General features: G+C 43.3%; 1 protein-coding gene across 1 annotated transcript in view; it reads right to left on the bottom strand.

The window, feature by feature from the left end:
- The window catches only part of nxn (nucleoredoxin), a 53,902-nt gene that overhangs the window by 2,325 nt on the left and 36,016 nt on the right, over positions 1 to 15,561 (bottom strand). Inside the window, exons 2-7 of the mRNA XM_053872988.1 lie at positions 11,454 to 11,571; positions 7,544 to 7,677; positions 5,666 to 5,766; positions 5,492 to 5,598; positions 3,883 to 4,062; positions 3,553 to 3,677 (exon numbers count right to left, since the gene is read on the bottom strand). Coding sequence (XP_053728963.1) covers positions 3,553 to 3,677; positions 3,883 to 4,062; positions 5,492 to 5,598; positions 5,666 to 5,766; positions 7,544 to 7,677; positions 11,454 to 11,571 — 765 coding nt within the window. The remainder of the gene's footprint in view (positions 1 to 3,552; positions 3,678 to 3,882; positions 4,063 to 5,491; positions 5,599 to 5,665; positions 5,767 to 7,543; positions 7,678 to 11,453; positions 11,572 to 15,561) is intronic.

Below are 15,561 nucleotides of genomic sequence, written 5' to 3'. Positions count from 1 at the left end.
TGACTCAGACACCTAATCCTTCGGAGCGGTGGGCGAAGGAGCGGCAGCTCGCTTCCAAAGGAGCAGGTTAAATATAGATGTATAGCTGGTGGGCACTCCCGTCTTGGCAGTTCTATTTGAAAGCTCTGGCGCGTCTGTTCGCCCGCGGCTCCGTGTCACCTCTCACACTCGCTGGGTTTACAAACCGTACTACGAAAACAGCAGCTCAGCCCTTCAAAGAGACGGGAAAGTCTTATTAATTATTGAGTCTGTTTCCAAACCGCATTGTTGCGGCGTCTTCTTCAAGCCCTGGGTTTGTTGCTCAGCGGAGGCCGCACGCTTCACTTATTAAATTAAAGATTACAGCGGCGACAGGAGAAAACACGACCCACATTCCCCTCGACTGAACTCAGTGTTGCCGGGATTAAAAAGATCAAACTCATATGGAAAACATTATGAGGCAGAATGCCGCGGGAGTACACGCACTGACCCGAGAGGGCGCTAAAAACAACAGCCAGAAAGAAAAATCTGAGCATCTCTGTTCATCCTGTAGCAGCTCATGAGACCTGAGTTCGGGTCTGATCGAACTCAGAATCCAGGGGGAGAAGACAAGAGCAGGACTTTCTCCTCAGCTCCAGCAGGAACTCCCTCTTTCACGCTTCTTTTCTTGACGTCCCTGTTATCAGAATATCCGCAACTATTTTGGCAAACCGAACCAAACCACACGCTCGGCTCTCTGACTTTAATATCAAGGAAGTCCTCTACTTTGAGGCGAGAGCTAACTGGCCGCCACTGCTTCCATCAGTGGGGAGAATCTGTCACGAGCATGCGGCGCGTCACCATCCAGCCAGATGGGGCGTCTTTGCTGCGGCTCTCTGGGAACTGGGGGCGCAGCGATCCCGGAGGCCACAGATAAAAAAAAGCTGGCTCGACATCAGGGCCCAGCATGTGTGTGGCTTCTCCCTGGGACCTGCTGGGCCACGTCACACGGATTACTGATGTGTTGTGACATTTCACAGACCGTAATCATCTGATAAGGCGCCGATAACAAATCTGCCCGCAGGCTGCTGAAGCACAGCCACGGAAATCTCAGCGCTCGGCTTTGATGTGGACAGACAGCACAGGAAATGTCCGAACACAGCGAGCCAGCAGGGAGGGACGCAAACCAAGGGCAGCGGCGTAGAATTCCTTCATTGTTTTAGCTGAAAATATATACATCTGGGGCTCTTTTTTAGTTAAAAAAAAGGCAATACTATTTGTCTTTTCTTGAGTCACCTGATAAATATTGCATATTTCTTCTTTTATTCACATTTTGTGAGGGAAAAATACATTTACAAATGTATGTATTTATAATCATAATTTGAAATTTGCAAGATCAATGTTCTTTTGTTATTTATAGTGATTTAAATAGCTACAAATATGCAGCAAAACCTCATTCTGAAACAGATTTGACCTTTTTATGACTCAACTGAAATTATTTTATTTTGCCTCAAATTCTCTCCACAGATCTTTAATGACATATTAATTCCCGCTTTCTATCAGAATATTTCAAGGTAATATTTCATGTTTTCTGCTGAACTATTATAAATGCACAATTAAAAAAAAAAAAATTTTTTGTTTCTGATTCCATCCCTCACTTTATCATACTTTTACCCTCATATTTTCTTTCTAAATGATATTAGGTTCATTTTTTTCAATAAAGTTGAAAACTACATTTTATATATTTTTAAAAACTATTCTACACTTATTAGAGTCCTCATGTGGAATATATTGTCCTGTAATACGTCACACGACTTGCAGAGAAAATCCCTTGTCCATGTGTTTGACGTGGTCACAAAGGGGGCTGGGTAAGTTTTGAAGAGGATACAGTCAGGTGCAGATTCCTCCCTGGATCATATCAAATCAACCTTGTATCTGCTACGATCTGCTGTGCGCCTGCCCGTCCTTGATAAAGGTCCAGCCGTGTCGTGGACACAGTAAACCCAGCAGTTGGTCTGACAGGGGGTCAGAGTCTCAGCCCTGGCAGGGTTTAAAGAAAAGGCTGATTCTCTAGCTTCAACCCCTCTGGTAACAAAAACCGGTGATTTCATAGCCGGTTGAGTCGAAGCAGGAAATGAAGCTGAGGGGATCTGTGAGCCACCTGGGGGAAGCAGGTAAGGTCAGACGGCAGATAAAAACACAAAACGGTTTCCCCGCCTCAAAGCCGCTCTGTGCAGGTCAACAGAGGCGACAACACTGAAAAGTATGAAAGGATCAGGACTTTCCGAAAGTGGCTCTGAGAGTGGAGCTGGGTGACATTTGAGGCTGAGCGGTCACGACCGACAAGCACGGGTCAGACTCCCAGCGCATGTGCTGGTCTGAAACCTGAGCCCGGACTGGGAGAGCTGCAGAAGCAGTTATCGAGTAATCCTGTCGACCGTGACTCCCCCGATCCACATTACACTTCCCCAACTGGAGGAGCCAGATTCTGCTGCCCTGGTACCGGCGGGATCAGGGCACAGAAAAATACACAGCCTTCTCTGAATGTCCAAATATATCAGTCCATGTGCATAACAGACATGAGAATAACAAAATACTAGCAGCTAACAGGACTTTCCCCGTGTGGTATAAGAATGTATTGCAACTAGCAGGAGCTGGATTTAAGATTTTAACTGCAGACTGTTTCCTGCATGAAGAAGAATAAAGACGGAGCTGACAATAAAAGCCAGTCAAATGACAGCACTTCAAAGATAGATATTCTATAATTGTACAATATATGCAATAACTAATACTAAATATTATGAATATGAATAAATAATCATTGCAATTTTCTATAATTTGGAGTGAGAATTTATAAGATTACAGCTGGGATATCAAATGTGTCAAAAGTCTCAATTACTAGGAAAGTTGATGATTTCATAAAACCAATAAATAATAAGAATACAAAATACACAAATTATACTTCGATTATTCAGGAAATATTTAAAAAAAATATATTCTTAAGTTTCAGAGTCTGGTAGCTCAACAGCAACTGCTTCAGTCTGAAGGTGTCAATGTTTCAGTTTGTAACATTAAAAGACAATTAAAATGTATTTTTTTCAGATGTAAAGGTCAGAATTGCTGCAATTAGAAGCCATAAATTCTGAGATTAAAAGTCTGAATTCTGCAGTTCACAAGAGAATGAATGAGATGTTGCAAATGATACTTTCTGAGAATAAAAGCGTTAAAAATGATCTTGGAAGCTGTTAAGTAAGTATAAGTTGGAATTTCCGAGTATGTACGATCAATGCAAGTTGCAATATATTTTTGACCGCATGGGGGGAGTGTTTGATTTGGTGTTGCGGTGAAAGGAATACAAAAAACGGAATGAAGAAGAATATGTTCGCCTCTAATTCATGCACTGAAAACACCATAGATGTTTTACCTCATGTTTAGATGATTAAAATACACCGTTATCACAATGTTTGAGACAGTTCTATATATTTGCAGGCACACGCAGAGAACATTGAAGGGCAAACATGCTGGAGAAAAGTGTTTTTGTTGCCAACCTGCCTAGACTGGGAAACATTTGTGAGGAGTGAGGCCTCATCTCACCTCTCCGGCCACGAAGAAGAGCAGCGGCGTCTCCTCGTCTTTGGCTTTGTACTTGGCCATCAGCTTCTCGGCGATGGGTTGGATCAGCTCCCTGGCCGGCTCCAGCTCGCCCTCCTCCTCGGCATCTGCACACACCAGGTCCAGTTCACGACCAGCACAGGTAACAAGGGCAACCACTTAAGGACAGAGGAAACTAATCCGATAGTGAAAGCAAAGTCAGATGTAATGACATAAACGCTGGAAAGAATTCCCAAAGTCGCTCGGAACATTCCAAACTGGGAGAAGTTTCCAGAGTCTAATGCGGCATCATGTTCAGCACCAGTGACTCACCCACAAACAGCACCAGGCAGGGCCCCTCGTGGAGCTGCACGGCGTTGGACTCGCTGAGCTCCAGGACGGGTCGCGGGTGCCAGGGGAAGAGTCGGCACTCGGGGTCGTTCAGAACCTCCACCCGGCCCTGTCGCGTGATCATGTGACCCTCGCTGTCCAGCACGATCAGGGTGGGGATGCCTGGATAGAGAGGATGAAGGAAGCGGGTGAGAGTCCAGGAGGTGGCGACATTATCTCGTCGCCAATGTTCCGGCCAAGTTCCACGAGATCGCGCTACTTGAATCAGACGACTTCTCATCTTTGCTTACTCAGCACATTCGATTCCAGATAGCCAGAAACCTGCATCTCAATTCCCATCCTCAACGGGGCTCCAAACACAGTCAGATTAAGTCATGGGATCTCAGCCTTAAAATGGCTAGCGTTAATGTTATGGTCAGCGTTATATTAACTTACTACAGTGAAGATATTCAATGAAATGTATTTTTAATGTATGTGCTTTCCTATTTACCTCAAAATGATACAATTGATACGACACAATTTTGGTTTTTTTGCTCAAATTCTGTCCCACAAAACTAAATTTTCCCCACATATCTTTACATAATATTGTGAGATTAATTCACTTAGCAGTGACATGAAAATATTGACTTGACATAGGCGTTCAAGAATTGTAAATTCATAACTGTTGTCTTCTTCTGAGCGGAGCTATTTTCAGTTATCACAGGCAATTCATTTGGAATTAAATGTATCAACCCGTTTGTCTTATTTTAATTTATGACCTTCCTGAGTTTGATTTGTAAATGTCATGTTGGTCCAGCATATTTTTAAAAATATGGATGAGAACTACTTAGATTCATTTAATCCCTCCTCACTCATCTCAATGTGTCATGACACAAATCATCATTTCATTTTCTACCACTGAAAAGTGCTACTCCAGGTGGGAAGGTTGAGGGACACCCTGGAAAGGTTGCCAGTGAATCACCGGGCACATAGAGACGTCAACCACTCACTCACCTACAGGAACTCTTGAGTTACTAATAAATATATCCACGTTATTGGACTATGGGAGGAACAACAAACAATGATAAAAATCTATATTTAGAGTGATAACAAATTTGCTATATTCATGTTGAATTTCTGACAGCCGCAACAGTTCATGAAATTTGGACTTTAGTTTTTAAATATTTATGCGTGGAATAAATGATGAACCACTCAGAGTACGTGAGAGAGTCTTCATCTCAATTTCACATCTTGCCACTTCAGAGATTCTTGGTTCTGATCTCTCCGCCTAACTGGGTTTGGAGCGCGATCATGTCTGCGCATGTGGACCGAAGTCATCGTGGAGGTGGGGGCACAACGTCACTGACTACAGCAGGAGGGAGGGAGGGAGCATGTGGTGGGGCCGCGTTGACTGCAGCCCCGTACATTCCTAACGTTCTTTGGAGCAGACGCTGTGAGTCGCTCTGACACACGTGCACATGCACACACACACACTCACAGCCGTGCTACCTTCACGCTGCAAACAGCACAATAAACTTAATTAGCAGCAGCATTCCTCAGCCAGCAGGACACCAACCCTCATCGCTGTTCCACAGATATTCAGGAGAGATACCTTGAATCCCGAACAGCCTGTTGAGTCGTGACCGTCGTGCCTCGTCCGAGTACGGCACCGCCAACCACGGCATCTCGCTGAAGTACTGCTGAAACGACTCCTCCGACCTGAAGCACGTTCAGGGTGAGTTAAGGGCCAAACTAAGGGATGGGGTGGTGCACGTGACACACTCACCGGTCGGCGCTGACAAACACGATCTCAAACTTCTGCCCCGACTCCTTGATGGTGCGGTACGACTCCACCAGCACCCGGGTCAAACTGCGACATGGTGGGCACTGAAACACACACACACAAAAAAAGTCTTAATGAAAAAAAAACCGCAGCAACGAGAAGAAACACAGGCAACATTCCCTTTCACCGACGTCTTGATAAATGACTGGGGAAGACCTGGATCATGTGAGCGTTACAGGACAGTCAGGTGAACTTTCATGACCTCGTCATCCCTCATCACACGCCTTCCTACCACCGATGTTGGTTCAGCCTCCCTTCACTGGCGACAGCAACCATGACTTGCAGTTTGAGATGTGGGTTTTGATGAGTGAAGTCTACAGTCGTTCATTTTGGAGACAACAACAGACTCAAATTCGATATACACTTGATCTCATATCGAGGCACAATAACCATTTCATGCATAGTTGTTTTGAGGTGCAGCACAGACATGCAATATCCTCTACTAGTTCTCTTCGGCAAACTTTTCCTGGTGGCAATATAGAGACATAGAAATTTGAGCAATGACTTTGTAAATTGTTTCAGAAGTCAGTGGGCAAAATAAAAAGTAATAAGCTTAAGCTTTAAACGGTTAGCATTGCAGTTATAGTTAGCATTAAAGAAAGAGATAGAATTTGGGTTATGGTCAGAATTACAGCTAGTATTAGAATTAAATTATACAGTCACTGAGTGTTGATTAAAAAGATGAATTTGAAATGATAAAATTAGTTAAATAAACTAAAAACAACATTGGGGAAAACACAACAATGAATTAAAAAAAACAAAAACAAATATACACAAACTTGGAGTAAATCAGATTATTAGGGAAAAAAATCCCACATAACCAAGTTAAAATACTTAAAAAAAAGAAAGAATTAAAAAATACCGCAACCAAAATAGAATGGACTAAATAAGTTTATCCAACATGTGATGCGAACATCTGCATAGATACACAATAACAGTATCATGGTCATAACTGTAATGAAGTACAATGAAGCTTGAACCATAAATATTCTGTTTTGTTATCTTGGTCTGCTGCATCTAAATGAACCAGCAACATCCACTTAGTATGTGTTTCCTCATAATGGAGTGTTGTTTAGTTTATTAGGGCTGTTGCCAAGTGGTCAACACAAAATAAGCCACCTGCCTTTCCTGCTCAAGACGTGAAGAATTTTTCACACTGCAGAAGCATTTCATTGTTGAGCTCAGAAGCAGATCACAACCCAATCCTTTCACCGTGTCTCTTTATGTCATGGTTCTGAACCTGGTGTCCCTTTGGCTGACCCCGATTCACACCGTGTCACGGCGCTCAAACTTGTCCTCACAGAAACTCCAGTCAAAAAACAATGAGCTCCAACCAGACAGTCAAACTGCCATGATCAGTCGGCACCAATAACTCAGGAGAATGAGTTGAACAGACACGCCGACAAATGGGCTCCAGTCGAGGCTTCTGGGAAACAAACGTCACAAATCTCTGACTGCGTCTCCGAGGCAGCGGCTCTGGCAGCTGTCGCGCTGACAGGCCGTGCTGCCTCACACCAGGAGCAACGTTCACGCATCACTGACTCCTTCACTGGCTACCCGGTACACGGACACACAAAGGAGTGTGCGTCATGACTAGTGCCGCTCGCTTCAAAGAAGGTGACAGGGTTAACTGACACAGTTAGTCGCTGCTAATAAAAACACCCGCACAATGGAGGCGGCACCACCCTCCTGTTTTATCTGTCTGGACTTCATCGTCCTGCATCACAAAGGCCTCGCTGTTTTGACAGAAACTGGGGTCCAGAGAAGTCAAAAATCAGCACCTGCAGTCTGGTTCCTTTGTTCCCCCCCCTCCTCACTCACCCAGTGTGCAGAGAAGTAGACTCCCACGTAGTGTCCCTCCAGAGAGCTGCTGTCTGTGGTCTGTCTGTTGTTACGGAGCAAAGGCCCGGCCACCACCTCCGCAAAGGGCTTGGGCCCCCAGGGGAACTCCAGGCCTGAGAGAGGGACAAGGGCAAGGAAGGGCAGAGACAAAGGCAGGAAAAGAAAGATTAGGAAAAAAATCTCCAGAGCCAAGTTTGCGGATTGGTGAGGTCATGCTTTCAAGCTCGGGGGTGACGTGGGCTCGGGGCTCATGATAAATGCATGAATATGAGACTGATGGAGACACCGAGGGTGGATGGAGGCTTCACCATCTGAAGGTCAGGAGATGGGACAGGAGCCATCGCGGCTCCTAAATTGTCAACTCAAAATTCAATCAGCAAATCATGAAGATCATGTGAATGGAGAAAGATTAAGTTCAGTTTCACAGCTGCTCGTAGAATAACTGCATGTGAGCAAAATTTCAGCAAAATTAACATTTGTGATACAAAAAAGAAGCATTTGCATGCTCTAAGGTGCAAGAACCAGCAGAATAAAAAAGACAATATACATGAATAAAAAGAATCAAATACATACATTTAATATGTAAATTAAAAAAAGGACCAAAAATATTCAGAATAAAACAAATGAGATTAAATAAATGAGATTAAAAAAAATAAAGTGAGGTTGAGTTAAAGTGAATAGTGATCTATTAAATGATTTGAAGATACTTCAAAATATAAAAATATAATAATACATGATCAATAATAATAAGTATAACTAGCATAAGAAGGGTCAATTACTGAGAAAAAGTGGAATTAGAAAAAGAGAATTGGAAAATACAGCAACTGGAATGCAAACAGATTAATAATAACAATAACAACAACAACAACAACAATAATAATAATAATACAAAGCAGCTGTACAATTGATCCCAGACACTTAATTACTACTATAAGGCAACTTTAAAACAGCTGCTTTGGAACACCAAACAGCCTTGTCTCAGTTTGTGACCCACTTCACAATAAGGTGGATTCTTCTAAGATACAAGACAGTGGAGTGATGGCAGGTGGTCATAATGTAATGGCAGATTTGTGTCTCTCAGCTTTCCCTACTTTGGTCCACTGAGCACATCATTCAACAGGTGGTCATGATGTATCGTGGACGTGTTGCTCTCGAGGAGACAAAGTTTTGAAAAACACCCCCCCGCGCTCTCCTTCCCACTTTCATTTCCTTTCAGAAGTGTCCTTTTTTTTGTCCCGCTCCGCCTCTACAGATGCATTTAGCGCCGCAGTTTAAAACCGGGCATCATCATAAATAAAAGCTGCTATTACTGCTCCCATAATGGCCTCTTTATACCCGCCCGCTGGTCCGGGGCTTCATTAGGCAGGACTGACACGACTGCACAGAGCGGGCACAGCTTTTCAGGCCCGTAATGATTGTAAAAGTGCACTCTGTCTCAATGCCGAAGGGCTGCTCTGCCGCCACTCAAGCCCGGCTTTTTATCCCTCACTGAAAAGACCAGGGACCTGAATGAGTCGCCCGCCCTGCCGCCTCACTGTCCTAAAAACTTCACTGGCCTTTCCTGGGAATCAAAGCAGCGGCTGAATTGGTTTGTCACATGGGGAACAGCTGGAGATCTATAATAGAACTACGGGGTATGTAAAACTTCACCATGACTAAAGAGGGCAATTCATTTAGCACTGTCTATTTTAACGTGTTTCAAAAGCCGTGACAGAGAAAAACTAATGCGGAGAAGACGGAGAGGTGCCTGGATCTCTGTGAGGTATTCACTTGCTAATCCTCCCTTGTGTTTAAACTCCTTCCTTATCATCGGACAACGCCACACTTTCCCTCCCTTAGATGATTCAGTTGACTCTCAGAGTAGAGTGGTACCTGATGCTGGGTGGGTCTCCTACATGCCTTCTGGTTAACCTTGAAGGTGGTAGCACCTCGCCGTTTTATTGATTTGTCTTCCTTCAACAAGGAACAACGGGAGCCCAACAATGTGAACCAGCGTGGCGCACATAAGAGCCGCCACACCATCAGAAAAATGATCTCTTTTTAAAGATGAACTCTCACGTGATCAAAGTACTGAAACAAAGTGTAAACATTATAACAATCTGATAACACAACGCAGCAAGGAGTTGACATGATGGCGGGTTTTCCAAGGAAAATTGACTCAAGTCTGTTGCTCATGGAACTCAAGTCACATATTCTGGACGAACATATGAATAGACAGACTGATTGGAGAAAGATTTACTTCTCATGATTAAAAAGTAGCGTTTTTATTGCCACAGACTGAGTAAAATGATGCACAATAAAATGATATACTGCCACGATCCGATTCCGCGTCCCCATTAGGGGTCACTGATAGCGGACATACTCCCACAGGCAGCGCTAATGCTACGACCCGGCATCAGTTAGGGACCATCAACAAATTCAAAAGCGGTCAAAGTATTCGTGAAATCTTCAATAAGGCAATGGAAAACAAGCATTTTAGGAGAGAGAATTGTGAAGAGGTTTTCATCACACAAGACAAAGGACTGATTTCTAATATTTCTTCAATGGCATTTAGGAAATGTGTCCAGACTGCTCCATAGTTAAAGTCAACTGTTCAGAGACATGAGATACAGCAGACAGACGGCTCAATTTAACCCCTAAATAAAGCTGGCAGAGCAGCCTGTCAGACACCAGTGGCTTCTACCAGAGACGTGAAACATTGAATTTCTCATCTCTACACTTAGTTCACTATTATATTTAAACGTAAACACATAATGATGCAGGAGACAAACTCCACTAAGAAGCTTCATCATAAAACAGTTTCGAAAGAGACTGTAGTGTCCAACACATGGAATAGAAAGAAAATGTATTTGTTGTGATAATTATTGCAATTATTGCATATGACATTTATCGCAATAACTTTTTTTGTCCATATCGCCCATCCCTAGTATAGAGACACTGTCACTGTTTTTCTCTTTGAATCAGTGATCTGCAAAAACATTCACCAACAGCTATTAAACACTACTCTTCATAGACTACTCTATAATGCACATTTTCATCAACAACCATGGCAACTGCGCAAATGTAGTAGGTTCAGGTCCAGCGAAGCCCTGCTAACAACCTGCGCTTCAAACCCTCTCTATAATACTTGGCAGCCTCAGACAACACTTTGCAAGAAGTGTAGTCGAGTTCCCCGAGCCACCTTTGAAGCCCGGTCCAGAGACAAATCTCTGGTCTACACCCAGCCAGACTGGAGTTAATGAATCATGGAAATATTACAAGCAGCCGGTGCTGCCTTTTATTAGTCACACAGCAAACTCGGCCCGTGATAAAAATCCTTTTCCTGCAGATCTCCTACCAATATATCTGACTCCATACCTCATATTTGGCAGCGGTTTTCCTCTCATGTGGCAGGAGAAGATGTGCTCGAGACAGGGAAGGAATGCAAACCCACTATTGCTTTATTTCCCTGTACATTTTAAGATCAGGAATAGTTGGTTCCAGTGACACACGGTATCACGATCACACAAGGCTGTAATTATGAGCAGCTTAATGTCTGGGACAGATGTGGCAGGAATTCTTCTCAGGAAGAGCATGTGAACTGATCACAAAAGAAAACTGGCTCACCACAAAGAAGCTCAACGCACTGACATTTTAGGAAAAAAAAAGGAAGTTTGTTTTGATATATTCAGGTATTGTCCCTGCGGGACTTCAGTCGGGGCGGCTCAAGTGAGGTGCAACCGCGACTCCTTTACCCTTAAACGTCTTTCTATTGGCTCATTAAAAATGAAACACATTTCCAGAGTTAAATGGCTGGAGGTTCAGTGAGGAAGATTAAGGTCAGAGCCGGAGGTGAGGAGAAGAGAATAAATCAGCGGGAGGTGTCGGCGTGTGTGTGTGTGACTCTGACCTTTGGGGTCGTCCCTCACCACCAGTAGACCATTCCGGCACACCACCTTCCCCGTAGAGGCGTCCACGAAGACCAGAGAGGGAATGCTGGTCACTTTGTACTTGTTCCACAGCTTCATCTGGAGAGACACAAGGAGCCCTTTTTAAAGACATCTGTGCGAGTCGAAGAACAACAAACATTGACTTAAAATGGAGACGTCGCCGCAGGAACCATTAAAGATGAAAAAGCGGAGTAACAGCACGCTATCGGGGGAATGATGAGGCACGGAATTAAAGCCAGCAAATCCTTTGAAATGTTAAAATAATGCTAATTAAACATGTTTCCTTCTTCATCATTTCTTTTTATTTGGGGGTTCCTGAGGAGACCTTGGACCTCATCAGGACCCATTTCAAATTAACGTCGCGAATCAGATTAGCTGATGCAACTGCTCGGCAAAGACGCTTTCTTTCAAACCAGGAACAACATTTCAGGTAGCAAAGGCTTTTACACTGGTTATGGAACTGCCACTACGTCAATAAAAAAAGCCAGATTCAGACAAAAGTAGATTTATTTAAAAGAGCGGTTCATTCAGAACACCTGGCAGTCAATCGAGCTGTTTCTGTCCCTCAACACTGGCTGATAAACTGTACGTAAAAATCACTCCTGCCACTCTTATGACAGAGTCCATACTGCATCACAACAGTTGAAGCTGCATAAAAATTACGATACCTGAGATCTGTATTCCTGATGGGCTTCAGAAAATGTTTTAGAGTTTAATACATCTTGGATGAATTGCGAGAAAGCTTCTAATAATATTTTTTATGGGGTTTCAGAAAACCACATGGATGTGAAAGTAGTGGAACTGAATTAACTCTTGATGGTTTTAACTAGGCAGCACGGAGGTTAGGTCCTCAACAGCGAGACAAGTGAACCTGCATCCATTCTGTGTGGGACTTTAATGTTCTCCCCATGCTTGTGTAGATTTCCCACAGACCACAAGCAGAGAGGTTCTTGAGCTGAATCCAAAGAGTGAAACCTTGAACTATGATGATGAACGGAATGTAGTCAATCAAGAAAAAATCAGACGTATAAATAAGGAAACAAAGTTTTAATGTGTACTAGTGTTATAGACAAGACCGCACCGACCGAGACCAAGACATTATCAAGACTGGAGAATCTCAAGATCAAGATGAAGACAGTGTACATAAGGACTCTCAAACTGATCCCCAAATGAGTCGCAGGGCAAAATGAGGTCCAAATGTACAAACTTAATGTGATATTTACCCAAACTCTAACCGTTTCACCACAATCCCCGTCCACGCAGAACAACAACCTACCAGTGTAGACTGATTTTACTTCACATATACACAAGAAATGAAGAAGTACAGGTACACTTGATGTGGAGCAGTACTTCTTGATATGGTAAAGCTGTAGAAGACAGACAGAAATATGTTCACAAACGCACATTCCTGAGCGAACTGAGACCGTCTGAAGAGTTCATCCATGCAGGAAAGACCTTAACCATCAAAGAGGCGCTTTTCCTATCAGCCTCGCTTTCCATATGAGAGCGAAGAGTCGGGAGAGGTTCCTCTTTTAAAGAGCAGCGAAGGGAGAAGCGCTGCTGCTTCAGCAGCTGGGGGGAATCATGCGAAGCAGCTGAGACTTTGTGTAACACATCCAACCCGGGTGTGTTTCTGACTCTTCTCTGCTCTGCATCTGATGTGCAAAGACCTGCTTTAACATTTAAAACCTGGCTTGCATTATGCAGCTCTGTGTTTTGCAGCCAGCATTAAAGCTTGTGGGGAGTCTCTCCAATCTGCTGTGGTCAGTATCAATAGAACGTGGGCCACAGAAGGGCGATGAGTTTATCAGGCTGCCAGGGCTTGTTGCCATCTGATCTAGCAAATTAGCTGAAACAGTTGATGCTTGTTCTGATAGAAAGACAAGGACCAATAGGTGGGGTTCACTTCACTAACACGAAAGGAAAAAAAGTCCCAAATACGCAGTGACAGAACATTAGCTGTTTAGTCTAAGTTTAGTCTAACTGCACTTCTTATCACATGACCTAAAGCACAAAAATGTAAAAATTACTTTAAAAAGTTACACTGTATTTAGTTAAGAGGAAGAAGAAAGAATTTAAAAAGACCACAAAACGTCAAGCTGAGACCCAAATTGAGCTCAAACACATGGAATGTGACCCGATAAAGTGTATATTAAAGATAAATTGCAGTTTGAACCTGAAATACATTTGTAAATCATAATGTAATAATGATTTTTTATAACTAAAGACCACTGCGGACCACCTTCCAATAGGTGGCAGCAGAGAGGCCTTTGACAGGACAAAACATTAACAGAACGCAATATCAATCTGACTTTTAATCACTATTTGACTCTGCCTTATATAAATATTAAGATCTCACAGGCAACATAAAATGTCTTGATTTGGCCCGCAAGCCTCGACTTGAGACGTCCAGCATCACCTTGTTTGATGCGTTCTACCAACCAGTCATGTGACCATTGAAAGAGAAAGATGACCAAATAACAGCGTTTTGCTAAAAGATGTCACATAAACAGCATGTAGCGAAACAAACATCACACCACTGAGTTTCACTGAGGTCAACGCTTTTAGCTTCTACTGCGTTTTTAGAGTTTATTGACCCTTTGAACACAACATTCTGCATCTTGAGAACCTTGTGGCCAAGCCGTCTTGGCATGGGAAGACAAGTCTATTTTATGGTGAACACACAAAGAATGTACTGAACCAACTTCATAGAAATGCATATTTGGGTTTTGTAGTGGGGAGTTTTAATGTGGGAGCCTTCTCTTCTGCAGCCAAAACAATAACCACTTCACAACCGCTCCCCTTCCAAAGCGCTATTATCGTTCGTAAAAACAAGGCTTTCAATGTCAGCCACATCAGGGAGCGCTCACGATGGGGCTGTATCAGTGTGTTCGATCCACAAGTAATCCACTGAGGTTATGTAATTCTCTGCAAGAAGTTTTCCAAGAGGCTGATCAACAGAGGTTTCTAGTCAGATAGTAAACTTTTCAGAGGTTTGACTCGTGCGACCCTCTGAGTGAGTGTCTGCATGACTACTGCAGAAGAGGAAGCTTCCTGACAGCAAGGGTCAGAGGGCAGGCAGTGTGTGCTGTGGACAAGACGACCCGGAGCCTCCGGACTATGTTGGTCTGGACGGTCCTCAAAAGTAAACGTCAGTGTCTGCCGCAGCCCACAGCCTGACCACACTCTCCACACTGGTCTGGTAACACAATCTCAGCTCAGAAATTGATGGGGTTTTTTTGTGCATTAACCATGACTGGCTCCAAGACAACCGGCCAACGCAGCATCTGCGCAACGATTTCACTCGCCCGCTGTCCACTCAGCCGACAGATTCAGAGCGAGAAAAAACAGGGCGATTGGTTCTGCTCTGGCAGGAAAAGGTCAAGAATGGGTTTGATGTCGGGACCTAGAGGTATCACTCTTCAGAATATCAGTGAGCTGACGTGATTGTTAAAACAGACAAGCTCAGCGTAGCGTGCGCTGTTCTCTCCTGCTTTCATCAGACTCGTACAAACTGTATAAACAAGGTCCAGTTGCACAACTCTTGAGATGTAAACTTGCCCTTTTTTCTATTATAATTTTTCTATTCTATTATCAAATCAATTTTGTCATATAGAAACATATGATTGCTTAATACGTGGGGCCAAAAAAAAAAAAATCTTGGTTGCATGTGCCAAACTCAAGACCAGGGGCCCAGTCCAAGTCATTTATTTTATTTTATTTCATTCAGCGCTTTAATCCTAGTTGGTGGGATCCCCACTGACCAGCTCTAATGTAGATGTTACTTTGTTTTCATTGGATGTAAAACAGTTTCTTTTGTCATGATTTTACTTCATTTTTCAGGAGCAAAACTTCATGTTACGTCTGCATGTGAAAGGTATGAGTCCTTTGATGTGTCCTTGGTGAAATGGCCCCATTCTCTATTATTGCGGAACCACAGAGATGCCCTACGCTAAAATGAGGTGTGAGTTTAACACCCCTGATATGAAGATAAGGGAAAGAAGGACAGAAGTTGAAAGAAGAAGCAAATGGTATTACAAACTTAATGGATGGTCACTCCACCTTTGC

This window comes from Synchiropus splendidus, chromosome 8, assembly GCF_027744825.2.
Source record: "Synchiropus splendidus isolate RoL2022-P1 chromosome 8, RoL_Sspl_1.0, whole genome shotgun sequence".
Lineage (NCBI taxonomy): Eukaryota > Metazoa > Chordata > Actinopteri > Syngnathiformes > Callionymidae > Synchiropus > Synchiropus splendidus.
This window is presented reverse-complemented; position numbering and strand designations above follow the sequence as displayed.